Source organism: Amblyomma maculatum, chromosome 11 (genome assembly GCF_055883805.1).
Source record: "Amblyomma maculatum isolate TAMU_Amacu chromosome 11, ASM5588380v1, whole genome shotgun sequence".
NCBI lineage: Eukaryota > Metazoa > Arthropoda > Arachnida > Ixodida > Ixodidae > Amblyomma > Amblyomma maculatum.
The window spans coordinates 30,392,314-30,420,312 of NC_139354.1; the positions used below are offsets into that span (position 1 = coordinate 30,392,314).

General features: G+C 44.4%; 1 protein-coding gene across 1 annotated transcript; it reads right to left on the reverse strand.

Moving 5' to 3' along the window:
* Positions 1 to 549: 549 nt before the first annotated feature.
* Positions 550 to 27,783, reverse strand: Cpsf100 (cleavage and polyadenylation specificity factor subunit 2). The gene is made up of 16 exons (XM_084585622.1): positions 27,472 to 27,783; positions 22,871 to 23,136; positions 21,708 to 21,953; positions 20,410 to 20,498; positions 18,093 to 18,191; positions 16,950 to 17,072; positions 14,161 to 14,328; positions 12,497 to 12,594; positions 9,313 to 9,400; positions 8,727 to 8,833; positions 7,439 to 7,524; positions 4,885 to 5,129; positions 4,052 to 4,220; positions 2,548 to 2,603; positions 1,441 to 1,575; positions 550 to 669 (listed from the first exon to the last, which is right to left on the reverse strand). Exons 1-16 carry the CDS (start codon positions 27,618 to 27,620, stop codon positions 577 to 579), a joined length of 2,217 nt encoding a protein of 738 aa, XP_084441748.1. The 5' UTR covers positions 27,621 to 27,783; the 3' UTR covers positions 550 to 576.
* Positions 27,784 to 27,999: the final 216 nt, after the last annotated feature.

Consider the following 27,999-nt stretch of genomic DNA (forward strand, 5'->3'; position numbering starts at 1 on the left):
AGAATCGACGCTGTCGGGCGTTTGATGCCAACGTGATGCGTAGTCGGACGCCGACTCGTAGCTACGTCAGCTACGTGGCTGCCGCATCATGTGTGACGGGCCGGTGTTTTTCGTTCTCACGATGGTTGTAACCTTGCACACATGATTTGTCTATCACCGCGAGGTGAACACGACTGCATTGATCACTACATCAAGGATCACATTCCTGCGGAGGACGTGTAGCGGCCGCGCTTTTTACGTGACCCTGAACACGTGGCGGTATATTTGAAAGTCGAACGCGCCATGCGATAAAGACCAAGACAACTCGTCAGCTGTCGCTTTGAGTGAGATCGGCCAACAGGTGTGCACTGTAAAAACAAAAACAAGGAAATGAACATTTCAAGTATCGGACATTTTTTGTAACATACAGAGCTCTTGGTGACAATGGACAGACTTAAGAGGGTAAGCTTTTCGAATGGAGAAGTAAAACAAAGTATCCAGCAAATTAACAAATTTTTGCTTCCAATAAAACATGTGAACTAACTGCACAGTACATGCAAGACGCAGAAGTGTATGTCAAGTGATGAGACTTTATTTCTAAATGATGGCGTATTGCTGATACAGGATTTCGCGGACTTTGAAGTAGTCTTCACAAAGGCAACCTTCAATGTTGATTCGGCCAGCTTCGTTCTGCAAGCGTTCAGAAAATGAGAATCTAATAAGAAAAAGAAATTAATGTAGGCTGTAAGCTGCCAGACAAACATGCCGCCTGTCTGGCAAATAAAAGCAAAATTAAACAAATAGTATAATCACGTGGGACAGCCTCATAAATTTCAGCAAGAGTGAAAAAAAAGCAAAAGAAAAATGCAGCTCATGCACATACTTGCTTAAACGCTCGCTTAGAAAAATCATACATTACATACCTACCAAGCACTTATAGCAGGTTACAATGGTAGCTGCTAGTTTGTGCACAATGTTTATGTAATGCAAAAATTTTCTGATATTTTCCTACACATGTATTTAGCCAACTGACACTAACATTTATGCAGCTCCACGTCAAATGTATAGCGAAGACTCAAGTGCTCTTCTTCTAGGATTTTTTTTTACGAAGTATGTGGATTTACCTGAAACAACAATTTGGCACTCACATTGCTTCTTGCATTTATATCAACAGTCGTTTCTTCATTCATCTGGCCGAAAAGTTTACAGAGCCTACATCTAACATTTTCAGTTAAATAATTGAAATTCCAGACAATGGAAAAACTCGCCAAAGTTATATGAGGTACAGATACTTAGTAGACGCATTAACGCTAATCTGCACTATTACATTTTGTTTTTTGTTTATTTACATGAACCACAGCATTTAAGGCAGCATGAACAAGACCAAGTTGCTTTTTCTTGCTTTTTTTCAATCTGTCAGGCAAAGATGAAACACAGCTCGATGCAAGCAACGATACTGACCCTTCGCACGGCCACAATGCCGTTGCAATACAGAACTCCACCGGAGAATTCGGCTTGGACTCCATTGCGGAGAAGTACTTGCTTGAAATCGGAGAGTTTGATTTCATTAATGAAAATGGTCGCATGCCCAGGAACCTGCAAGGTTTACAGGTATTATAATTCGGACAAAAACATGTACTACAGCTGTCATGTTTAAATAGGCTGAAGAAAAAGAAACCAGTGCCAGACGTCATCAGCGACTTTGGACCAGTTATTGCGGTGCTGTAATGTGCACAAGCAGCTGAGTAAAAGAACAAACACTGAACTGTGAAAGTGGCATTACAAACTGAGGCTTTGCATAAAAAAATTCCTTCTGAGGAAATCACAAATTATACACTTGTGTTCTCTATCTATTTGTACTACATTACTGCATCGAATATTAATGTAAAAAGCCACGGCAACAGCTTGGAAACTGAGGGTGCCCGACATCACACAAAGATCGCATTACGACGAGATGACGACACGAGAAAATGCCAGAAAAGTGAAATAGTCAAAGCTCATTATAGTGAGTAGGTAAAAAAGATTGTGAAATAGTTTGATATAGCCGAAATTCGTAACATGAGATTCTGTCAAAAAATTTTGCAGGAAAAAGCACCATTTAACCGCTGAAGTGAAAGCAACTGAAAGGCCGCAGATAATTGAACAGCAAATTCGAGTTAGATTGGCTTCCCAGCACAGCACCACCAGTATGTGGCAGGGGCAAGTCAAATGTAAGTTAACCCACAGTTAACCATTTACACTGCATGGACCAGACATGACATAGTTGCTTGAGGTTTAGACAGAACAAGTCTTCTTCATGCAAGGTTCAGTGTTCGCACATTTAATCTCTCACAGCCTGGCAAGTATCAGATGCTGTTTCGGCAAAGAAGCCCTCACCAAAATTCTACAGAACTTCGGTTCCGAGGCTGGTTAGAATTACAACAAAATTAAGGCATTGCTTGGCTATGACAACAATTGGTTCCTGACAATGTTCATTGCTGTGTCAAAGTAACGTTATCTGTTTAACCAGCACAAGGCCGCCGTCAGCAACTGCTCTCAGCCATACAATTGCAGTGCGCCAAAGCTTACCTGACTTGGCGGTAGTGGCTGGAGTATGTACATGCTGTCGCGAGGCTCGTCCATATCTGCAACACAGCAAAGGACCAAAAGTGCAATGAGCCCGAAGCTGGTGAATCGCTACAAAAATAAGGGTTTCCTGAAGCACCCTACTAGTGTAGCTTCCACAGCTGTACCAAATGAGAAGTTATTCATACAGACCCTGTATTTCAAAACCCAGATGCTGCATGGTCTGATATTTGCAAGTTCGCAGATAACCAATGTTGCCATAGTGAACACGAAATCTGTATGCCATTCGTACAGGGTGCACATGTTTACTAAGTTAAGAATAAATTAAATTTCACAATGGAGTGCTCAACATTTTATTTCATTCTACCACACCTCGAGAAAATTTAGCGTGCTATGTGGCGACAGTGCAGTCCGGTCAGTGGCGTGGAAGCTCTCTGGAACAGATATATATCTCTTACACATTTTTTTACATGTTAATGCGATAGTGTTAAGGGCCCCGTCTCGCACAAAAGCTGATGTCGGCATTGTTGTTCTCCGTTGTAACACGGAAATCTGCGAGGAAGCCAAGAAATACAAATTCTTCCGAATGTACGGGGAATCAAACTCTGGCCCTTCGGATTGTGAGACGAGCACGCAACTGATACACCACAGAACAACGTTTCTACACTCGAATTAAACTGTGTCTAGTGTAAGCTTTGCCGTACGACTGTATGCTAACGAACAGCGGTGTCATTAGAAAGGAAGTACTATTACAAGACTAATAATTAAGTGAGTAACAAAGTACACTTCTGCTAATTTTGCACTTTGCTTGCATGCAATTTTAGCGCCAGCATGCGGCACCCACAGAAAACCCGTGATCATACTGTGCTACTGCAACAGATGGTGCGTAACCAGTATAGAATGTACGGTGTTCTCGTATAAATGGACGCAAAGTGAACACGTCTCCTGAACTACCCGTCCGAAGGATATGCTGCCGTCCACTAGTGAGGACGTTTGTATGAGTCGCCGTCGCCTTCTACGGGTGCGGATGGTGCATCTACGTCTGGCCATTGGCAACAGGGTTGGCCAACTAAATCTGAAGCCAAGAAGGCAGAGGCAAAGTCTAGGCATGCAGAGGCGGTGATGGTTAGGCGACACGAAAATACTGAGATGCGGGCACGCGAAGCGGAGGGCCCCTGACAGGGTGCGTATAGGAGTGCGCTGGGTGCCTCATCATGTCTTCTATTCTCCTTTATTTTTTTTTTACCCCCAACATTTTCTAAGGCTGGGACACCATCACGGTGTCCACCCATAGAAAAGAAGCCAGTCACTAGATCATTGTCATCGAAGCAAATTTACCATGGAAAAAGCAAAGTGTCAGGCAGGCAGGTGCAGAATGATGCTGTTATGGATGATTTGCCCCTACAACCTTCCCTTCACTGCTGTCGCTGAGTGTAGTGTGGGTCCTTTCAAGGTGTCCGCTCCTATGGCTACACTGTCGTTAGGTGCCAGTATCGATGCCACTCACCGAGGCTATCGTCCTGTGCTCCATCGGGGGCCAGGTGCTCTTCGGTCGCAATCTCGCCGTCCAGCCAGGCCAGCTCGGCGTTCTTGGCCCGCGCGAACTGCAGTGAGCTTACCAGCGAGTCGCGCAGCTTCACCTGGTAGATGTGAGACTCGGTCGTCGCGTCCACCAACTGGACAAAACGGGAGACACACCAAACCGTCACTGCCAGTTGAGACAAGTTAGGTCCGCCAAAAAATAAAGACCTTTGCAGTGGTCTCCACTGTCCTATTTCGCACCAATCACATTCTCCCTATTCCTGAAGGTTCCCTATCATTATCACTTGTTCCACTGCTGCAGATGATTGTTACACTTCTTTTTCCACAGTATCCACTCTTTACAGACACCTCCAATATTAAAGGGGGAAAAAAAAAGAAGAAAAATCTTTATCTGTAGCTACTTTCACACTGAAGTCGAAAATATGCTAAGGGCCATGCAAAGTAATCAAAGGCATGCAATGCCAAATGTTCATCTAAAAGAAATTTGTTTAATTAAATCAGCAAGGGGACTAGATGGTTGTTTACTGTGTTCCATTAGCATGCCACAATTATGAACAATATAATTACACGGGGAAAAAACGAAGAGTGGTCTGAGGTGTTTTTTCCCTTGGAGACCACTTTTCACTGTCATAGCTTTAGTGCATTAATTGATCAAAACATACATCAGTTTAGATCAAAGAAAATAGATGATGACTGGCTGGATGTAAATGATGTGTTCAGTTTCAAGTTGGAGCTGGCCGGACACAATGCTTTCGCTAGACTTGCTTGTGCATGAAATAGCTGAAAAGCGACACATACCTCGCCCATTCGCGGGGTGAAGACGCGTCCCTGGACTGCACCTGAAGACCGGCAGAAGGCGGCCATGGCTTGGGTTGCCTCAGGGCTGCCACGCACCAGGATCACGCGCTGTGGCTTCATCATCTGCACAATCTTGCGCACCGACTCACCATCTGAGCGACCCTCAAAGTCGATGAACTGCAGCGACGCGTTCACATCTAGCTGCAGGGAGCTCTCCAGGCACTTGGTTGGCACCTCCGTCACATCTGTGCACACGATGGTAATGGTAATTCGATTATTAAGGGGTGCTCACTCGGATGGCAGGCAGCAGGCTTCACTTGTAATCTTAGTAAATAGCTTTTCATGGTCCTCTTAAGGCACAGTTCAGTTGTCCATCAAGAAATGTGACAGATAGCGTGCTTTTCCTTTCCCATAAGCCAATTTCTCTTTGACATGCTCTTTTGCACGCCATGCGGCACTCCAGTTGATACTTGGCCTGCCGTCCGATGATGACGTTGTTGTGTGTTGGAAATGCTGTGCTGGGATGCCGAACCATCTTATGCCCGGGCTTCCGTGGTTTTCGGAACTGCAGCGAGCGGTTTCAAAAATGTTGATAAAACGTTGGGAAATTCATTTCCTTTTCTCGAGCAGAGATTGCTAGAGCTTCCATGTCTTCAGCGAATAAATCGTGCTGCTTTGCATGCATTTTTTACAAAATTTTGTATTACAAATTTCAGCTATAACAAACTATATTACGATTTTTTTACTTGTTTGTTGCTAGTAGCCCACCGATTTTTCGAACTCCAATAATTTGGATTAGCGTGATATTTCGGACTTCATTCAGGAACAGTCATGCACCCCATAGGAGCGTGTACATTTTCACAACCGGTATTTCGGACCCCATGGTGTCCTAAAGTTCAATTTTTCAGACCAAATTTGGCGCCAGCAATACTGTAAAAATCGTTTTTTGGCCGAAAGCTTTTTTTTTTTTCACCATGAAATAGACGCAAGCGGACATCATTGTCATGAACAGCCCAGTTTTGCACGGCCGTGAAAGCTTAGGCGAAGCGAGTCATTCGGACGAACTAGCTTGGCTCTGCGTGCACAGTTGACATCGCAATAAGGGAATCCTTGACCTTGTCATTGCAGTAGCCTGGAGCGTGCAAACGAATGGAAAATGGTGCATGAGCACCATCCACCGCGGTGTGCTCTGGCGCTGCCGTCTGCCACGGTGCAAGGGTTCGCGGTGTGAGCATGACCTGTGCTTCTTGTGAAATGGCATGGACATGACGAAAGCATGACTGGCCGAGATATTCTAACTGGAAGACTACAGTGGTGACAGCTTAGCACGATCCGCATCTGCGGGGCACCACTGCGCATGCGGTGACCACTTTGAGCGAGTTGTATACTTCCCGGCGGCGCGTACGCCTACCGCGTCGGGACCTGTCATCGTGTCCGCACTGGCAGCCGGGCCCACAATCAGATCGCGCTAGTGCGTGCACATCGGCGGCGTGCAGAAGCTGGTCATAGTAGCAGATCGCGCTATGTGACAACTCCTTATTATTGACTTATAAACTAAACATGGGGAGCGACAAAGTTTGTGATTTGTAAAGCCGACTTTTTGCAGAAAAATGATTATAAGTTCACTGATTTTTCGGACTGTTTGATTATTCGGACCATTTCCCGGGTCCCGCAGAGTCTGAAAAAACGGTCAAAAGAGTTTTGACTGTATATCTGTACATGGTTCTTGCCTCACCTAGCATTTTGTACACATCTGTTGCTTTATCACCAAATATTTCACCCCAGAGGAAGCAAAGTACTAAGCCAGGAAAAAGCTTACACCCATGGGGAAATTGTGTAGTACTCGGAGCGCAATTGGGGACTGAACCTCACATCTTATGCCCGAACTGCTAGGTGATTGTCATGGTCCGTCTGTGCATGCCACAGGAAGAACTCCCATTGGATTTCGTAGCAGTCTCGGCGAAGCGCATACTATTAAAGCCAGCGCCAAGTTCTCAATCACTCCCTTAATGCAATGTTCAACTTGACTCATATTTCAGCAAACCAGACTTCGTGTTTTGGCCAATGTCAAACAAGTTGCAAAAGAGCTGGTTTCCATGCCATTACAGTTTGTACAGCATCAGTGTGCATGTTCCCTGATGTCTTGGAGTATCACATACTCAGCCCACCACACTAAATGCTCAGTAGTAACTAATAAAATACACATACTATTACTGAAACCATTCAAAGGCAGCTCTGCATTTTTTTCACCGTGCATGGTTAGCATATAAACTGCCTCTCGGCAAATATTTCGCATAGGCTGGTCAATACTAGTCACTCGTAGACTCCGGGGCAAACAGTCACCCTGCCACATACAGATGAACTACGCGCCGTGGTGTGTAATAAAAATTACACATGGAAAAAAGAAAGCAAGAACACACTCTTCGAAATGAAAACATAACACAATTCTATACAAACCAACACCAGTTCCTGACCCCCCTCATCCCTTTCTTCTACAATAACAAGTCTATCCAAACAGTGCAACAATGGCTAGAGCATTCGAACATGCACCCACCCTGTGTGAGGTCATCGTCTTCTGCCTTGGCCTCATCTGCCTCCTCTTCCTGTGTCGTCTTGTCGACCACCACAAAGTCTTCGGGCCTGCAAACGCATTTTATATTACAGTGGCCAACTACTGCACCGGAGCTCCCGGGTTCAATCATGACCGCCAGCGGCTGCGTTTCAATGGAGGCGAAACGAAGAGGCGTCCGTATGTTGTGCGATGTCAGTGCACGTTAAAGATCCCCAGGTGGTCGAAATTAACCTGTAGCCCTCCACTGAGGCTCCTCTTTCTCTCTTCCCACCTTCCTCTACAGTGCGGTTCAGGTGCCCACAAAAACAAATGTGACAAATACTCTGCCTTTCCCTTCCTGTGAACCAATTATTATCATTAGCTCCCTAAGCTTGAGGCTAAGCAACAGGACCAGAAGTGGGAAGCAAGGACTATTAAATAAAACCTTATTGATCGACCCCCTGTTAATTTGGAAATTCAGATGAGTCGAACTAGGTGCGCAGTCCTGGCTGATGCTCATGCAAGTCTACGCTGTTGGACGCTCGTTAATTCAAACACGGGAGGGTTCGCGCCGGTTAATTCAGATGAGGGGTCACATTGAGCTATGACCTTCAAAACCAGCAGTTGTCCAGAAAGACCTCCCTGAACATGAAATGCATAGAAAGTGGTGCCCGCACACCTCAGATGCACGCTATGGCGGGTGCAATGACGTTATGAAGTCTCCTACTGCCAAAAAAAAAGCCCAGCATCAGAGTTTTCGTTACTGCCACGTGACAGAACTGTGAAGAATCATTATTGTCATTTAGTTTCCATTTCAGATGAATTGATGACCATGTTCCATGCATTCACTAGATAAATTACTATAATACAAATGCTTTTCGATGATTTTTGTAGTGCCAGTTGATAATGCAAACACTCTTCTTGCTTCCTTAAAGGCCAAATTAATGATGTTTTACTTTATTTTTTTGCCCTGCGATCAGTTTTATGCTACAAAAAGTAAACTTCCAGTGACAGCTAGAGGATTGCTACGTCACATAACTGTGCCAGAAATGGCAAACCCTGGTTACCCGAGTATTGCTGGAGTGCATCTATAGTTGAAAGTATGTAATTACACGTTGCTACTCGTACCTGCAGCTCACACACCGACTTCAATTTCAACCTTTCCTTGCTGTTTTCTTCTTGAAAAGTTGCAGGGAAGAGGGGTGAAAACTTGTGCAGAATCAAGCCTAATTATTTATAACACGCCACCGAACACAGCTGAATAGGAAGACGTACAGCAGCAGCCACTGACCGGATAACTTCTCCATAGTCGTCCCACTTGATCTTCTCCTCTTTCACTTGAAACATGAGGTATGACTTTTTCGCCTGCTTGAAGAAGCCCATACTCTTGGCCTTGGACTGCAGGGGCGAAGGGGGAACGACATTTAGAAATACACACCGCATATCTGATGCCCTTGCATGACATCGTGTACGTTGCAAAGAAACATAGGCAGGGCACTGACATATGCCCTCAATGTAATAGTTCACACAATACAGAGCCGGTGAGAGAACTTCCTTTCAGCGCTGTCACTGGATGCCGCCTACATAGTGTGACATTCAATCTCAGGCAAATTTTACTATGTTTCTTTGTATGAGGGGTGTTCCAAAAACTAACGATTGCGAGTGCACACATCTTACGTATTACACAACTTGAATTACAATAGGAAAATATCTCACAAGTATGTCATGCCAACACTCTCCTGTCCTGACACACTTTGGAGAGCAATGCACTTTTCTGTCCTGAAACTTCAACAAGTTTGGCAACATCTGTTTATGGGCATCCTGGCCACTTTAAATATTTGGCTATGAGGAACTGATCAACAACACCAACTGCCCACCTCTCCTTTTGGCTCTGGCAGAGGCTTCTTCTCGTCGACATCCATGTCGTCTTCACTCTCTTCGCTCGAATCAGATGCGTCCAGCTCCCTGCGACAAAAAAATAAAAGAAAAACAGGAACAGCTTGAGGTTTGCACCTAGAAATAGGGCGGGTACACGTGGAACCATTCATGAACTGTACAGTTTCAATGATGTCCGAATTTGTGGAGTTTAGCTGTCATATTGCCAACCAATACTGTCTACAACTTGGTTTACCGACACTAAACAGACAGTCAAAGGCAACGGTAGACAAGCACAAGCCTACCGTATATACTTCTGTAATGGCCACAGTTTTTACCGTCGTACTGATGGGGTGCAGCCCGTAAAAAAGAACGGCACGTTTCCGTCAAAATTTTCGGACAACAGTGCAGACCCAATTACGTGTCCATTTTTTATGCAGCGACACATATTGTTATGGCAGGCTAGCACAGCCGTGATGAATCTGTCAGCATGTCATGTAATGAGAGTTTGGGTGAAATGACATGTACCTGTGCAATTGGCACAGGTTAACCGCCTATACTAAAAGGAGGGAATAATATAATAATTCCATGCCATGAGAAAACAATTCTGCGCCATACCTTTTTGCAAGGTATACCGTTCTGTGCCGTCTTTAGATATGTGCATGACAGCTTAGTGTTTCTCGGCAATGCCTACTCGCAGGTCTGTGACGCCGACTTAGGGATCTTCGCCATCGACGCGTGGCGTCCGGGTTTTGCGCACGATGCCTTTGTCTGGTGATGTTGAAGTTATGTGGTTCTTCGCTGATGAGGAAACCTCAGACAACATTGACCGCAACCAATCGTACTCTATTACGGCCATTGTATACCTTCTAGCCTCCACAACCATACAAGCGTGAAATTATTAAAAACCTAGGGACCATCAGCTGATCCCACATTGGCACGGTATTTTCTTTAAGATTTCAATAAAAGTAGGGAGGATGGGGGACCAGACGGCCAGGAGCTTCTGAGCAGATATAAAAGGGTGTGGTTGACATTCCTCTTTGAAAATCTTATTCATCGATGTAGTGCATGGTTGTTTTGGCCTACAATACGAAATGGATCTGGAAGGCGCTGTTGGCAGGTGTAAATGAGGGTATAAATGTTTAAAACAATATTTTGGCATATACTGTGAGCTTCTACACTTTTGCTTTATTATATTAAGTCAACATCCTTTATTAGAGTACACCTTATTGCTACCAACCTTTTACAAAGTGAACATTTGTCAAAAATACTTATTTTAGGGGCCTTTTTCAAGAAAAATAAAAAAATTGGGTGTCTACCTTATTGGTTCTTTTTGAAAAATGTCAAGCGCTGGTGCCATTTTGATTTCATCGCTGATGGCATGGAATTAATTTTGGCATGGCTATGTCATTCTATTCCAGGTTGCCAGCAGCTGTTAATCACTATATTAATTTATTTACAAACGTCGTGTGATCCTAAGTTAAGCGAGGATGAGGGTCTTGAATACTTTTTTTTTTATTTGTCAACATATCTTGTTGAACCTTAGCATGGAGTGCAGAATAGAATGCTGATTTCAAATATGCATTTAGATATTAAATATCTCATCAGGAAGAGAAGACAAGGTAAAATAACATATCCGTTCCTTACAGGCCATTATAGTGATTTCTCATTAAAAAAGCCTCTTTCAGGAACACGCTCACATTTCAAATGTTCCACCGTACATGCTAAAGCTAAGGAGAATCCTGCAATGCCACTTTCTTAATCATAAATGCCAAAGCAGGAAAGAGAAAAGTATGAGGCAGCAATTAGCCAATATTACTAATATATCACAATTAAGGAAAATAAGAAAGCTTTAGGATGTGCGGTGAACCTCCTGAAATGTCTACATGTTCTTAAAGGAGGCCTCTTTTAATGAGGAATCTCCATAATGGCCTGTAACATATGACCTAACTAGGGTAGTTATTTTGCCATACCTTCTCTTTGAGATGAGATATTTAAAATCTAAAGGCACACTTGAAATCAGCATTCTATTCTGCCCTTGTATGCTAAATATCAATGAGGTAATAGATATGTTAAAAATAAAGTTTTCAAAACCCTCATCTCCCCCTTAAGATCCTAAAGATCTGGCGCTTGTGACAGATTGGCCGGTGGTTTAAAGTGGTCGCTAAAAGACAAGGCTGGCCTTCTCCTGGGCTTCGTTTCTGTGCACCTTGCTATGGAAGGCTTGCGGAAATAACGTTAACTTAAATGGGAGGTAACTGACTTATGGTAGACTAATAAGCAGGTTACACCTTCTCTGTGACGCACGCTGACTCTGCATCACCAGGCATATGGCACACTATATAGAGTACAGTACAGCACCTGGCAAGGGGATACTCTTGGCAGGTGCTGCAACAAAATGCGCCACTTGCATTTCTTTGGACCTTGGGGTGGACCCAACATGCCAGCACCCCATTATGGCTTTCGCGAAGCATAACGTTTTGGCCTGTCCAGCAGAAACGTTGAGAGATCAATACGAATTAGCAATGCTGACAGACCACATGTCAGCGATACCAGGCCAAGTATGGTACGCAAGATGATGCATCAATGGCCGTAAAAATTTTTATGCGGTGAAAATTATGCGCACATCAATTGTGTTTTTGTTGGCTCACCTTTTTTTTTTTCCAAACTGCCAGTTGCCGAGTAGCAGCTGTGGATCTTGCATGAGCATATACAGTACTGTATGTGTGGAACAATAATGCCAATCACTGTGTGCGAGTCTATCACTGCAACATTTTGCCTGCCATCATAGTTTAGTTTATGGGGTCTAATGTCCCAAAGCGATTGAGGCTACAAGAGACGCCGTAGTGGAGGGCTCCAAAAATTTCAACCACCTGGGATTCTTTAACATGAACTGACATCGCATAGCACGCGGAGATCTAGCTTTCCACCTCTACTGAAAAGCGGCCGCCGCAGCCGGGATTCTATCCCACATCCTTGGCCACACAGTCGAGCGTCCTAACCACTGCAGCCCCGCGGCGGGTGCCTTCATACTAGGCCTTTGAGTTTACAACATTCTACATGCTGGCATAGCTGAAGGATAAATCCCCATCCCACTTGCCCTGGGAGTGATTCGCGTAAGAACAAAGCCTTACACTACGATAAACTAAGACTAGAAAAGAAGAGACGAGGAGGACGCATACTCACGTGTCGCGTTCGGCCTTGTGACGAGCTGCGGCCAGCTCCTTTTCCTTGCGCATGTATTCTTCCAGTTCGGAGCCTTCTAGACGGACGCGCTTTTTCATCTGTGAGCCAAGAAGTGAAAAAGAAACTGAGCTTAACATCAGGGTACTGCGCCAAAGCCCAACGGGCACTGTAAGAGTAGCAGCAATGCCAGTGCATCCTATTAGGCTTTCACTACAGAATGAAAAAAGAATAAAAAACCAACAAATTTAGCAAACAGGAATGCATAAACCAGCTGCAAACAAAATTCCATAATTTATGCTGCCCAAGCATTTTGCCTTCCTGGTTCCCCTCTTCCCTGCATTCCAAGCATGCAAGCTAAGCAAAACAGACGGTTTGATGTCATCTTTGGCATTTATGTAGCTCCCTGCCAATTTCATCCTTCCTCAATTTCCATTTCTCCCCTTCTTGTGCAAAAACATTTTCTTGAATACTTGAACAATGGCGTCCCGCATGAACTTTGTGTAGCCTGTGCACAGTAAAAGGAATCTCAAAGCGACAAATGAGTAACGACGCAATTACATGGACAACACCTGGAGACCTACGCAGATTGATAGCAACCAATGAGTACACCAATCACAAAATAATCACACCCAAGAAAGCGCACTTTAACAATGGCTTTTGCGCACCCTCGCTCAAATCTGTGAAAAAACAGTCTTGCTGAAAAGTGCCTTTTTGACGGGGCAGGGGAAAGTTTTTTCTCAGTGCAAAAAAGGCAGGGCAGCATTGTGGTAAGACCTCCTAGCCACATTTTCAATTGATGCTGTGCCCTGCAGCCTGAGCAAGAAACATGAGGAGGAGGTTGTTTGAATAAGTTTTTCCAAAACTGCTGAGGTGCAGCTGCACCTCAACAAATCAGCAATTCTGTCTGATGAATCGAATGATAACGAACTGTCCTGAGAAAGCCAAGTTGGAAATATTTTTGCACATAGTCTGTCGGGCACTCGACACAGCGCATTACTGTGCGATCATATCCCTTATTTTGTCATAAACCGTTCTGTCACAGCGATGCCTGACCGTACTTACTTCATGCATGTCACATTTCTGCAAAATATCGCATGTTCTTGCTCAGTATTCGCGGAATTGAAGATCTGGTATCATGAAATTCAGAGTATACTGGCCATCAGAAACAAAGCCGGGGCAGCGAAGACGCTCCGCTAAGGGCAGAGCATTTCCCTTTAAGAACGGTCATTGAGACTAATCCTTCTATATTCAGACAGCTCCTAATCGACTATCTCAATGAAAAAAAATAATCTTCCTGTACCTTATGTCAGCTACCAAGCCCTGCAGACTGACCAGCCGGTTTTACTTCCATAGCTGTCATTTGAAATTGTTTTATATTTTTTCCACTCTGCCATGACTTATCTGAATTTGTTACTCTTGTCTTTTTTCACCCTTTTTTTTACCTGCCGTTTCTATTTTGTGTCTTTATGTTATTTTGTTATTTGTTTTTTTTTTATGTATATATACATATTTTTTTTTCTATACTTCTATATTACTTTTATATTTATGATCATGTATGACTGCTGAACTACCCTGTACTACCCCCCCCCCCCCCCCCCCTTATGTAATGTCCCGAACGGGACCTTTAAGGGTTAATAAATGATGATGATGATGATGAATCTCACCGTGATTGTAAGCGCCTGCTGGTGCGGGTTTTCGATTAGCTGGCGTGCCAGCGTGCCGGGTGCGGTCCGGCTGGTGAGTACCACGCTGTTGCGCGGGCTGCTGCACCACTGGATAAAAAGGTCCCGCGAGAAGCCGCACTCCATGTCGGCCATGCTGGCCAGCACCACCTGCAGTATAAACCACATCTTGAAAGGTCCACATATACTTCAGCACCAGGATTTCTGAACGCCCGCAACTCTGGAATTGGTGCTACCATGTTCAGTTCCCCAATGAGTGCCTTTTTTCTGTGGCCCTCAAAAAGGTTGTGCTTGGTTTATTTAGCTTAACATTCCAAGGCAACTTCGTCTACAAGGGACACAATAGTGGAGGGCTCCTCCGTCGAAACCGTAGAGGTTTCGATGGAGGTGCTCGACTTTTCCGCAAAGCAGCTGCCGTGACAATAAAAACACTCGCAGGGTGGTTATCACTGTGCATTCTGAAGTCAAGTGACAGCTACGGAGGTACATTTTCATTTCACTATATACTGAGGCAAAGGATTTGAATGTGGCATGTATACATTTACACGTATATCAATAAAAAGCATGCTTTTCAGTCTTCCACTATTCCTACCATCACGCAGATGCGAAACCAGGTAGACGGTGCTTAACTGCTAACACTGTAAAATGACATGAACTTTTAACACCGCCTCCAATTGTGCATTCCTCCACACTATCTCCAGCTTCCCGATTCCACGGCAAATATCTTCATTGTACGATTGAAACCTTCAGGATGGCAACCATCTTTTTATACTGACTATGCTACTGCTACCTATGTACTATGTACTACTATGCATAACTACCGTGTTCTACCACTGCATCGATGCGAAGCCCAGGAGTGGGCACTTAAAAGCAGACATTGTAAAATTATATCCCTGCCAAGTGGAAAATTTATTGCCATTGCTACTAAAGAAGACAGTTGTTGAATTTAATGTGATATCGCTTGCCCAACCAAAACTAATGCAATTTGCAAATAATGGAGACTGTAATAGATTAGAACTGTAGCGTACAAAAACTTTGGTGCACACTTTAATATGCTGTGAAAATTATTGCACCGTGGAAGAAATCAGCTTTGAAATTTATTTTCATGTCTTCCATGTCTTGTAACTAACCTATCAATTACCGCCCATCAACAAAATCGAGTTGGTTCAACAGTTAAAACGGCGCTTGTTCGTGGAAGAGGACCGAAGATGCGTGTCAGAACTCCAGTGCGAAAAGCACATGAGCTGGCCTGTTTCAAGAACGTAATATATACTTTGCACATAAAAGTATGTTTCAAGAGCAACAAACATTTCATCCAACGGCAATTTCATGCAATCTTCGAGTATCACTCAACAACATAGAAGCCCCATCCCATCTTGGCAGGATCGTTCGCTCGGCGTAATGTTAAGTGGTACATTAAAAAATGTTCGGTCCCAGCCACATCATAAAAGAAGACGAAGAATTCACATCACTTGCCGTATGAAATGCCGTGAGCTAACTGCAACGGTGCCACCTGCGGATATGCCAGTTGATGGCACTCTGGCCGTGCGCGACGCCTCGGTCGTCACTAGGCCTAAATTTTTTCACATAGAAGCAGCAGCGGATGGCACTCTGGAATCGATCAGTACTACAGCAAGAGGTCTACTCGTGGAAATGCCATACTTTAAACCAAATTATCTCGCAGTAAAAGATATAATTTCAGCGATGCCTTAGTGCCAAAGCAAGCGTATGAGACCGGTTAAGCCACACCGCACCTGCAATGCTTACTAAGGGGCTGTGTGCAGGAACTTGCTTATATCACATCACACCTACCAGAAACTCGTTGCGGGTGAGCAATCCTCAATAACGATTAACTGCTGACATTCCTTTATCCCAGCGCTTATTACTTAATAGATGAACTTTTAGCACATTTTTCTGATGCTGCCGCAAGGAATATGCCGCATAGCTGGCATGGATGCCCGGCGGCTGGCGTGGCAGTCGAGGCAGTTACGAACACGTGCCAAATGTGGTTGCTACAGGCCTGGTTGGTAGTGAGAGTAGCAGTTTTCCTTCTTTCCGATGCTTGGGCGTGTTTCATATAATTTAATGATCACAGTGATTGGCTACAAAATTATATGAGCACAGTGGTATTCTGATGATTGTGACGCTTCTTTAGTTTATTTCAGGTGGATATTTTCACCCCGTCTCTGGTGTTGAGATAACACCTTTGCTTGGTGGTCGCAGTCAAATGAGTTCCTCAAACTCATTCGATATCTAACGTCGTTTTCATTGAATGGCCTTATATTTCCTCGTGTGGCAACAAACAAATGTTTTGAATGATCGTATTTCGACAGAAGTTGACATTAAATTTGGCATGTGGCAAGGGTATTAGACGGCATGTTCATTCCGCGTTTATTTCACGAAACGGGTTGAGATGACACAATGATGCGCAAGGACTCCTCATCTGTCCTGCCTTGCTTCCTCAGGGGCCGAATTATGCTCCGATAACATCACAAAAACTGTCACGAACTTGCCAACAAGCCCCAACTCCTATTGGCTGACAGATCTGCCAGCCAGAATTAACCAATAGGAGCGAGGCTTTTATGTGATTAGAGCGTAATTCAGCCCCAGGACAGCACAATCCTGGGACTACCACTATGCAAAGTGGAAGTTGGATCAATAGATGCCCCACAGAGATGTGCGTTATGCGGGAACACCACAAGCAGCGACTTCAAAGATGGAGAAAAGGCGAGAACCAGCCGAAGCCGAAGCCAGAGGGGAAAATTCCTGACCTTTGGTTCTGGAACCCTGGCCAGTTCAGCCAAGCCGTGGCACAGTTGCAGATGCCGGAACTGGAAGGGGTTGTTGCGGGCGCCTTCGAAGGAGCGCATCACCTTGTCACTCATCCATTCCACCTGGACAGGGCGAGGGGGGGGGGAGGTGAGCACCAAACCTTGGAATGAAGCGACAAAGGTCGCTTCACTTCACAACAATGGGAGAAAACACCACGCTGCTAAATCACACGTCATCATCTTGAATACACTTTGTATTGTACGCAGTCAAATGACGCAACAGCTAAGACCAGAATGAAAAGAGGAATACAGGCACAGCATTTCCTTCCAAATCATCTACAAATATGGCAAGGCAGTGCGAAGCAATGAACCCTGCGACAAGCTTCAATGTGCTATTTGCAGCAATAATTTTACGCTTTGCAGATAAAAATGAGCATGTGCCTAGTTGCTAGAAGAGAGATTGCTATGTATTAGTGTTGCTTGCAGATTTCCAGTCACTTATGCTGAATCAGCCTTCAAACAAAGACATTCTACCAGGTGACTTTTACTGATAGTCTCCTCATCAGGTTTACTGGAGGAGGACATTAATACCCTGGTCCAACAGCAGGATCCAACCGCAAGAGCTCCATTTCAAGGCGAAAGCCTTATTTAGCTTATGATGAAAACCGCGTGGGCGAGATCTGTTGATGAGATATCGGTGCAGTTTTGTCTAACCTTTAAGAAAAATAGTGATAGTGACAGCGATGGTTAAAGACATTTAGCGATCATGATGACGGTGATAACTGATGATGACAATTATGATGATGTCAGTGATGACAATAATGATAATGAAAATGACAATTATGATGACAATGACAAGGGTCATGACAGTGTCTCTCAAGAGAAAGAGAGAGGCTCTCTCTCTCTCTCGAGGAATCGGGGGCATTCCAAGGATCACAGGAGGGTGGCGAAAAGGCGTTCGCCTTACTGCATGTAAGATGACAAGTGCTCCCCTGAGCATTATTATTCAAAGTATACACTGAAGCCTCTGCTTCAAGGTATAAAGGCAGTTTAGAGAAGAACATAGCACAACAAAGATAATATACAACGAATTTGATTAGCTCGGCATGGCCAGCATGATTTTCAAAACCTCCGGCAGCTCACCTGTGACTTGGCAAACTCCACCACATTGTAGCTGACGTTGTTGAGCAGGGCCAAGGAGTAGGCCATCAGCCCAGAATCCTGGTTTCGCCAAAGCTGCTCCTGTGAGGCGAATGCAAAGGAATTAGCCCAACAGACTGCTGAAACACAAGAGATGCTAGTAGTTACCCTCTTTGCTGAACGTGCAAAAACTCAACACAACACACCTTAATAGAGTCAAGCTTTCAGTCTGTTGTAAAAGAAGCCTGCAGAACCCAAGTACTGCATCTGGTGCTTTGACAAGTTAGCATGGATCGAACTATACAATATGGGCCAAGAAATGATTATAGAACTGAACAGTGTCTGCAGTAACGAGCAAAATGACCGACTAATTTCAATGCTACCGATGTCGGAATGGTGCACAGCTTGGCCAACTGATTCATAAGACATTAAAACGATAGTTGCCCAGTTCATACAATTTTCAGATTAACGTGCTTGAAATCACAGGCATAAAAATGTCCCATAGAGTAGCGTTATTTTTGTCCCAGTTAATGAGCTGTAACGTAATGCAATTTCCTGGTCACTATGTTTAAAATTTCCAAACATTCTGGAACCTGAGGCAGTGGTTTCTCTGCTGTGCCTTGACACTAACAGGCGAAAAACACATAAAAAAAGAATAGCATGACCAGTGGAATTTAGGTATCGAATTGTTTTTCAGTGCAATGGAAACATTGCTATCTAAAAGGTTTGATTCCATAGCGGTACTGGTAGAAACGCTGTAGAAAAATTTTGCCGAGAATTTTTCGATCAGTGCATGCACCCATTTTTATGTGGCCCGATGCTGGAAACTATGAGCAGCGACTGCGATGATGACTGGTGGTAGACAAAAAAGACGCACCGAAAGCAAATATAACATAGAGTAGTGTTCGTTTCAGCTTCCACACGCAAGGCTATTACGGCACAATAACGTACACTTCGTTGACGAAAGTTTCAGTGGTCACTATCACCGCTTCATCCATGGAATTCAAAACACTGTGGTGCCATCTACTGACAAAAGCTGAAAGCATGCTTCTCGCGATGCAAAAAGAGGGGTGGTTTTTATTTAAGGACGCACTGGAGGGAACGCGAAATACCTTAATATATGATAAGCACTCCTAGAAGAAAAAAAGAGCAATATGCACTAATGAAAATCAGCTATATTCTGCTGAGATGTGGTCACGTGTACTACAAAGGAAGTAATAAGATTTCTCCGCAAAATAGCGCCTTAGTTGTTTTTATGAAATTTTGAATGGCAAATTAAAATTGCAAAGCCTCTTTTCTTTGATATTGTAGTGCTCAATCTGTACTCTATGAGGCAAGATCTCTTCATTTCCACCATAGTCTCATGACATATTTTGGTCAGTGTTCTGTCCCTCTTAAATATACGACCACACGGTTCTTGCAGGGATGGTATATGAAGAGGAGAAACACAGCCACTTGTTGGGAATGCTTACGAGCAAGGGCCAAAGCGTCTGAAAACTACAACGACGTGATCATAAGAGCAGGCTGTGTCTGGGGAACACACCGTGAGTGCCATCACCCGAGGCAGCTTCCTTGTAGCACATTGGTGAAAGCGCCTAAACGTGACATGAAAGAAATTCTGGCTACTACTTCGATGTTGCTGTCAATGGACTGGATGTGTTGTGAGGCTGCTCACGAGCTAAAGATAACCCAGATGCAGACTGAATTATGTGAGCACTACAAAATGAGCCATTCAGATTTCTATGCCCAGGAATACTAACTGCCATTATTTTTTAATTCAAATCACCAAAAAATGCCTTTTCACTTCATCCAACAATGAGTTTTACAAAGTAGGCAGTTTGGATAATGTTTATTCCCGGATATATAACAAGTTTTTCTCACATCAATGTTCTTCGCATTGATGATCTTCTGAACTTTGCTAGCCATGACACTACTGCATGGAGTGCTTGAACTTATCTGCCAAGATTACCTGCCTCTGGTGCAAAAGCGTTTTTTATCACCACCGAAAGGAGAGCCACAGCATTCCTGTCATGGGATGTGCTCTCCTTCAGTGCAGAAGTAGGTTTGACTTGCGCATGAATACCCTCCTTTGGTGTGACCCTCACAGCACAAGGCGACAGACACAAATTTTAAGTTTTATCAGAGAACCACTTCAGTCTTGTTAAACTAGCTTTCCGAAGCTAGCGCTATGTAACTTTCACGCAATAAAAAAAAAAGAAAGAAGAAAGAATGTAAGTGAATGTACAGGAAGCGTTTATAATTAAAATGGCTGTTTCCAGAGTCACTGGTTAAGGTACAAATGTAAAGCAGCGCATCTTACGAGCATGTGGGCCAGTTCAAGGACTCGGCCGGCGGTGTCTACGGCGACCAGAACATTGCCTCCATTCCGCAAAGTCTGCAGGATGTTGGCTGCAAAGAATGTTGAGAAAGTGTCAACAATACCTCCTGACAAGCAATGTTTCTATCCTCAAGCGACACTTGGCCCGCCAGAAACTCGGCAAACCGGGAAGCCCAGAAACAAGCGAAAATATTGTAACGCGCTAAGGTTCGGAAGCGAAGAGGAGGAGAAAGAGGTGGAAGAAAAGAGGAATCTGGTGAGCCTTGGACTCTCGGTTTTCCCAGATGAGAATAAAAGCCTGGTTACGTACTCAGTATGTAATAATATGTACCAAGCAACACCGTTAAACATGGTTAAACCAGCAAAGGGAAGGCGAAATTGGAGCAATAACTGGAAGGTTGATCCCTTCAAAACAGGCTACCAGCAAGAGTTTCCAGCCCTTATCGACACTGTCACTCTTTTCTCTGACCAACCAATCTGATTGACCGCAGTTCAACTGCTGATGCCTTTCCAGCCTCATGCTAAGGCTGAGAACGGCTGCCAGTGCTTCAACCAAAAAAAGAGCTCCTGCTCTCCCTCATATCTAAGTCTTCCACATTGTGGTGCTGAAGTGATGATAGCTCTCTATCACAATATAAACACATAATCATCATCATCGTCAGCTGGACTATACCTTGCAGGGCAAAGGTCTCTCCCGTATTCCTCAGATTAAACCGGTTCTGTGCTATCTGCATCCACTTGACCCTTGCAAACTTCTTAACCTCATCCGCCCACCTGACTTTTTGCCGCTCCCTGCTATGCTTTCCTTCCCTTGGTATCCAATTTGCTACCCTTTCTGACCATCGATTATCCTCTATTTGCACTACATGCTCTGCCCATGCTATTTCTTCTTCGTGATTTCCACTAGAATGTCAAGGCAGCAAAGCCATCGGCCCAATATTGGCACTGTGCTGACACAGCACTGGTTCTACATCGTTCTGACATAGCCAACACAGTACTAATATTGTGCCAATGTATTGTGCTGCCTGGGATATATTCTCTAACCTACTCTGCATGCTTTCTATGAGTTAACGCTACACCTACCATTTTCCGTTCCACAGCTCTCTGCGCTGTCCTCAATTTAAAAAGAACTCCTTTTGTTAGCCTCAACATTTCTACTAATATTAACTACATAATAGAGAAAGGACAAACAACGAGCATACAATATTATTCAGGTCACTAACGAATGCACTGCATCTATATGATCAATAGAAGCAATACAAAGAAGCAGGATGGCTCACTCATAAGCTGCTCGTCCCGCGTCCTCCGGCGTGCCTGTACATAGTTGGCGTTGTAGCAGTCAGTGATGAGCAGCGATGGTCGGCTGATGGTTTCCAGGGCGCAGCCATTGAGGTGCCGCTCCTTCTTGTGGTTGAAGTCTACTGCATATACGATGTCCTCCTCGCCGTCCTTCACGATGCGCCACACCGTGCCACCAATCATGTGGCCGGCTGGAAGTGGGGTGATCGACAGGCCTTGGCCTTTGCCTGCAGGCAAGCAATCACCAAACACTCGTGTCAGTTTTCAGCAATAGCTGGGGAAGTTTGTTGCAATATCAGAAACAGTGCGGAGCTCTGAGACTAGGCCATACTATAATTCACTTTCAGCCACTGATTGCAGAGAGAGAGAGGGGGAGGGGGGGAAACATTTACGTGCTCAAAAGTTTTGCAGAGCTCCTGCGGTTGGGTCCTCAGTCCAGGACCGTTGTGGCCTTTGCTGCCTGGCCAGCCCGTTCAACAAGCCAAAGCTGGTTTTCTGAATCCCAGTTGAACAGTGTAGCTTTCCATTGCTTCAGTGTGGCATTGTGGATTATGGGCACTGCACCTATTTTTCAATAACTCCATGTGGTGTGGCAAAGTGCGGGTTTCTCTCTGCACCAGGAACATGCGGTTCTGTATACAGTGAGATGTATCACGTTATAAAGGAAGACATGGACATGTATTTGTTTGTAGCCTCTGCCAAGACACTGACTGTTCCCTGTCTAATTTCTTGTGGGAAAGTGGATGCCGTTTTCGGGTTCCCTGGAAGTGCTTCAAATGTCCTCATTGGAACGGGTTGCCACTTCGGTCTCTATGGCCTCTGACCTCGCTGGATACCACAATCATGTACTATGAAATTGGGCTAGGAATTCCTAGTAAAGAATATGGTTTTTGCTGCCAAACTAAGATCAACCCTGCCACAAAAAGCCAGCAATTGATTTTTTTCCCCTCAGTACAAAATACTGATGGAGTTGTTGTACCCTATCAATGATAACAGGCTGCTAATTGTGATAAATTAAAACTGCAGCTTCCACAAACCAAACGATGCCAATCTGTATGAGCGGTTCTTGGTCAGAAAATGCAAAAGTTCCCTAGGCTAGCAAAGCTCTGCAGATACACACTACAGACATACTACACTTTCTCACCTTTGAGGTTGACCGTCTGACTGTACTTGAGTTGAATGATCTTGTCAAAGGCGGCGTCGACATCGTCGAGGGTGAAGAGGGTGAAGTCTTCCATGTTGTGGCGCGATTGGAAAAGGTCGTACATGAACATCTGGCCCATCTTGTAGACGGGGACGGTGGCGTAGATGGGACACTTTAGGTCACACTGCCCCACCAGGTATGGCAGCGCCCCCAGGTGGCCGCAGTCGGGAAACGAAAGAAGCACTGCATCCACTTGGCTTGCATGCCTGCAGGGACGACAGTGTGACGGACAGGCTGTGGATGCGGCACACAGAATTTAAAGAGTAAAGAAATTCTTCAGTGAACTGTCGCTCATGAAGTAAAAATGTCATACAAGCCCTGTTAGCAATTGTTGTGAACAAATGCAACTTAGCCTTCTTTAAAGGGGCACAGTGACGTTCGTCAGGCCCCTAATTCCAGCCAACACCTAGGTTCTTTGCACCTTGACGACGTCAGTTCAAAAAGAATTACAAAAATCAGCACGCGGAAACAAGAGTTATTCAGTTTATAAAATTCTAAATACAAGAAAAAAAGAACACGTCTGAGCTGGTGTAAGAGGGAGCCGCTCTTCCATTTCACTCGCCCAGTGCACGACTTAGGCGGAACCTATGAGAAACGCAGCTTTCTGCTGACGTATAGGAAGCTATCCACCATGGTTGCCTGTTCAACTCAACCTGTAGCCGCGCTTTTTGGCAGCGTCATTACCATGGTAACAACGCTGCAAAGCTGTGCTATGAGGTGAGGACCGGCTTCTCCGTCTTCCCAAAGCTAGCTCACCAGAAGCTGCTCCACACCATCTTTGTGGGGGTGTCGACGAGGTGGACCCAATGGTCAGCAAATCTGCGTCGCCGTTTTAGTGTTCCGCTGGCGTCCATCACGGATCACTCGAGCGCTACTTGTATGAAAGTTCGAGAACAAGTGCGAAAGGCGGAGACGGAGGAGTGGCATACAGGAGTGTACGCGAAGCCTACCCTGGACCTGTACAGGGCCAGCAAGGAGGTCATTTACCGGGAACGACGATATGACAACACCCTGGGCAGTGGCCTGCTGGCGGAAGCCCACTACGGAGTGCTGCGGACTCAGGTGTAGTGAGTGCGCTTTTCAAGCAATCTCGACACAACTTGTGCCATCTATGCGGCGTTGGCAGAAACGATCTGTCACGTGACTTTGGACGGTCCAGCCATGCGTCCAGCACGTCCAGAGATTTTGCCGACCTCTGAGATCCGAACGTTGTCAGCTGCATTGGTTTTGTACTACCTTTATGCGCCATGGGATTTGAGGAGCCTGCGGGAGTGGAGACCACACAGTGGTGTCTTGAATACTGGTGGCAATGGGGAGCCCTGCGACCTCGACGGCGGTACACCACTGTAGCGGCGGTTGGCGACGGCAGTGTGACCTTTGTGCTTATGACAGTAGAGCCTGGACAGCGAATTGGCAGACCTTCTTTATATTTTATTTTTTTTTGCTCTGCCGCGTAAGAAGGCAGCGGCGACTCGCTACAAAGGGCAAAGCCACCATCACCATCATCACAGCAAGCAGACACTCCTCCGCGCTTGTTGACAACCAGTTTTTTTTTTTAACCTCCTTGTTGACAACACCGCAATTACCTGAGTTTACAGTCTCTATCTAAACAAGCACTTCAAGAACCCAAGCGGAACTAAAACACAATTAAAGATTATTCGATTTAAATCTAAAGTGGGTGCTCAACCAATCAGTGCCCAAGCGAGAAAGAAACGTCATATCTATTAACAAATTTCGCCGTTGTGTGTCGCTTACATCGGTGCCAAAACACTGACTACTGAAGCATATTAAAATATTAGATGCTACGATTTCGCCGTTATGATTGCGCTTTGGGGCATCGGGAAGGTATAGCATCAGGAAGGTGTAAAGAACCTAGAGGCCGGCTGGAATTAGTGGTCTGGAGAATGTTACGGCGCCCCTTTAACCCTCTGACTGTTTTCGCCGTACGGGTACTACGGCCGCATTCCGTCCCGCAGCGGCTTTGCCATATGGATACTGTGCTAAACGCATAGCATTTAAAGATATTTAGCACTGGGGATGAGATTTTTTTTTCGGAATATTCGACAGTCAAAGGATTAAGACATAATCGGCATTTGTCTCACATGCAAAAAAATGGCGAAATTGCATTCAAAATGGCACTCTGAATTGAATGACATCACTTTCAAAGCCCTTTGACCACTGGCTCTGCAGAAAGAAAGGATCTAAAAGTCGATACCAAGAAATTTGTGGATGACTAAGCAGTGTGCACTGTGACATTCTGGTTAAGAGACAGGCAGTTCCACATGCAAGAACTTAAAATGTTGAAGATGACAATGAAATCCAGATCACAGCATCAGATGAGAGATTGGCTGCTTAACCTGGATTTTTGGCTGCAACAGGGGTGTAGTGCTCTGAAGCAATGGCCAGAAGCAAACCAGATCTGTTCGCACAGGTGTGGGCTAGGATTCCAATCCAGGCTATAAAGATTTTAATTGTTCTTTTTCTTCCCGAGGTTGCGACACACACCAGAAAATCCCTCAACGGGTTCCTTATGCAACTGTGTAATGATTTCAAAAGCAAGAATGCATCTCTATTTCAGATTTCTTTTTTTTTTTTATGCACAAGAAAACTTGCGTTAGAATTTAAAAGTGTTTCAAGTAAAATATATCACAGCTGACTGAAGAAAAAAAGTTAAAAAGCTGAAGAAATTTTCAAATTCATTTTTCCTGTCAAAATGGTCTGTATCAAACTGTAGACCTGCCCTTGTAAAAAAGATAGAAAAACCCGGAAAAGGAAATACAGTTGTCATCATCACAGATTTGGCATGAATCCTAGGGGCTGCAATACCTTGTTATTCACTTCGAGGTAGAAGTACCCCATCCATTTCAGCAACGGCATGACGGGTTTGAGTCCACTGGCAGGAAGATGCTGACAAGCGACAGCCAAACCAAAAAGAGCCAGCGAATCAATTTCCACTCAGAATAATTGGATGAATTTGCCATTACTGTTTTCATGCCATCCATTCTCACAGTACGGTTAATGTTAGACGCTGCTGGTCAAGTAACAGATTGGATTGACTCTTGTCAGTGGTCAGTTACAGCATGACGTTAATTCTCCCCTGCTATTTTTTACAGCCATTCTTGGCTATAAAAAACTGCATGGCACTCAGTGATCTGCATTTAAACTGAGGTTGAAAGTCTCGAGCTCCCTAACTGAACCCTTAAATGCTGCATACCGGTCTTCTTTTTCTTTTATTTTTGCTGTTATTCTTATTCTTGACTGTTCTGATTATTGTATTCCGTTTACTAGTTTTATTATACAATTGTAACTTTTTCTTTCTTACAATTTCTACTATGGTCTGTCTAAGAGTCTGCAATACATTGAAAATAATAAAAAAAAATATTTTGTGTGTGCAAAGGTGCCTCACAAACCGCATTGATTTTGAAGCTCGTTGCAATTAAATTTCGCACACCGGCTGGCGTTATCTTACTTACATGAAGACTAGCCCGAATATTTTGCTGCTTGCAACCCAAGAAGCAATCAAGTCTCTTTCGATTCAAGCTTATAATTTCGGTGCAGCCTGAAAGACGAGCGTGAAATCATTAAAATTTTGCTTTCATGGGAAAATGACATTTGCGTATCGGTAATCAACAAGTGAGAGGTAGGAGCATTTCAGCACTCAAATTCTCTCGGCCAGTGACTTTGAATCACCGCAGATACATGGTCCAATGTGATTGGATAATATAACAACTAAATGAGGCTCTGTTCTTCCATTTCACAGAGTTTACTACAGGCAGTGGTAATACGTGAGCAGACACCTGTAACACCCAGTTGTTGTACGAGGCTTGCCAAATCATTGCACAGGATCCTAATTTTCCATTTTTATTTAGTACAGCGCATGTAGAGTATGCTGCGCTAGTTTAGTGAGCAATAGAGTTTACTACAGGCAGTGGTAATACGTGAGCAGACACCTGTAACACCCAGTTGTTGTACGAGGCTTGCCAAATCATTGCACAGGATCCTAATTTTCCATTTTTATTTAGTACAGCGCATGTAGAGTATGCTGCGCTAGTTTAGTGAGCAATATTTCCAGACACGCAAGTCTAAAACCGATCGTAACTAATTCGCTTTTGTTTCTTCACTGCTTCTACTTTTACTTTAGTATTAGCGCCTGCTTGATTGCGGCTGTATCGATCGGTTAGTTCCCATCAGCATAGATTTGTAAATGTTTATTGATATTGTGTGTTACTTAAGCAAACAACTACGGAACACCCACGGAAAAAAGCGGAACATTCGCTATGAACCCAGACGCTAATATTGGTGACACGCACAGTGGTTTGTATGCCGTCACAACGCGGTGAGGTGGGTGAAAAAATTCGTGAAATGTTCCCAACCGTGCAGAAAAAAGAAAGAAAGAAACTTTTTCGTTTCAAATGTGTACACTGTCAAAAAACACAAGAACGCCAGCTCGTTGAAAACTGGAGCAAAAAAAAAAAAAAAAAGTACTAGTGATTGATAAAGAAATGCAGACTTCCCCCGCAGGCACATCCACATGCACTCACTTTTTCATTTCCTTCACAGCTTGCAAACTGAAGAACTCATCCCAGCCACAGTCAAGCAAGAACTTAAATTCGTCCACTTGCAAAAGGTAGCACTGCGGCGATTCGTCCTGCACACCCGATATGGCGTGGAGTTTGATTATAGATGTCATGTTTCTGCGCTCGATGTGCTTTGAAGTAAGCACACGAACCGCTTTTGTCAAAATAAACACATTAGGGAGAGCACACTAAATTAACACCCGTCGAAGAGCCGGCACCACGGCCACACCACGACAGCCATGTTCTCTTGTGTTGCGCGCACATAAAGATTGGATTGGCTTAAAAATTGGCTTGCAACGGCTTCCACAATTGGCGCCGTCTGCTGCGACCCGGTTGCAGCAGCGGAATGCTTCCTGCAACTGGGTTGCAGGAGCAAAATGCTTGCTGCAACTCATGACGTCTTATCCGGTTTAAGAAAAACGTCACATCCGGCTATTGTTTTGTGGGTTTTGTGTTGCTTTTAGCAGGGGTGTGAAACTCCCTATACCTCCC

Coding starts and splice junctions, on each gene's coding strand:
- Cpsf100 (XM_084585622.1), bottom strand. CDS start 27,620: ATGACATCTATAATCAAACTCCACGCCATATCGGGTGTGCAGGACGAA. Junction 14,329..16,949: donor CCAGGGTTCCAGAACCAAAG/GTCAGGAATTTT, acceptor TTTATACTGCAG/GTGGTGCTGGCCAGCATGGC. Junction 8,834..9,312: donor TGCCAGAGCCAAAAGGAGAG/GTGGGCAGTTGG, acceptor TCGCCCCTGCAG/TCCAAGGCCAAGAGTATGGG.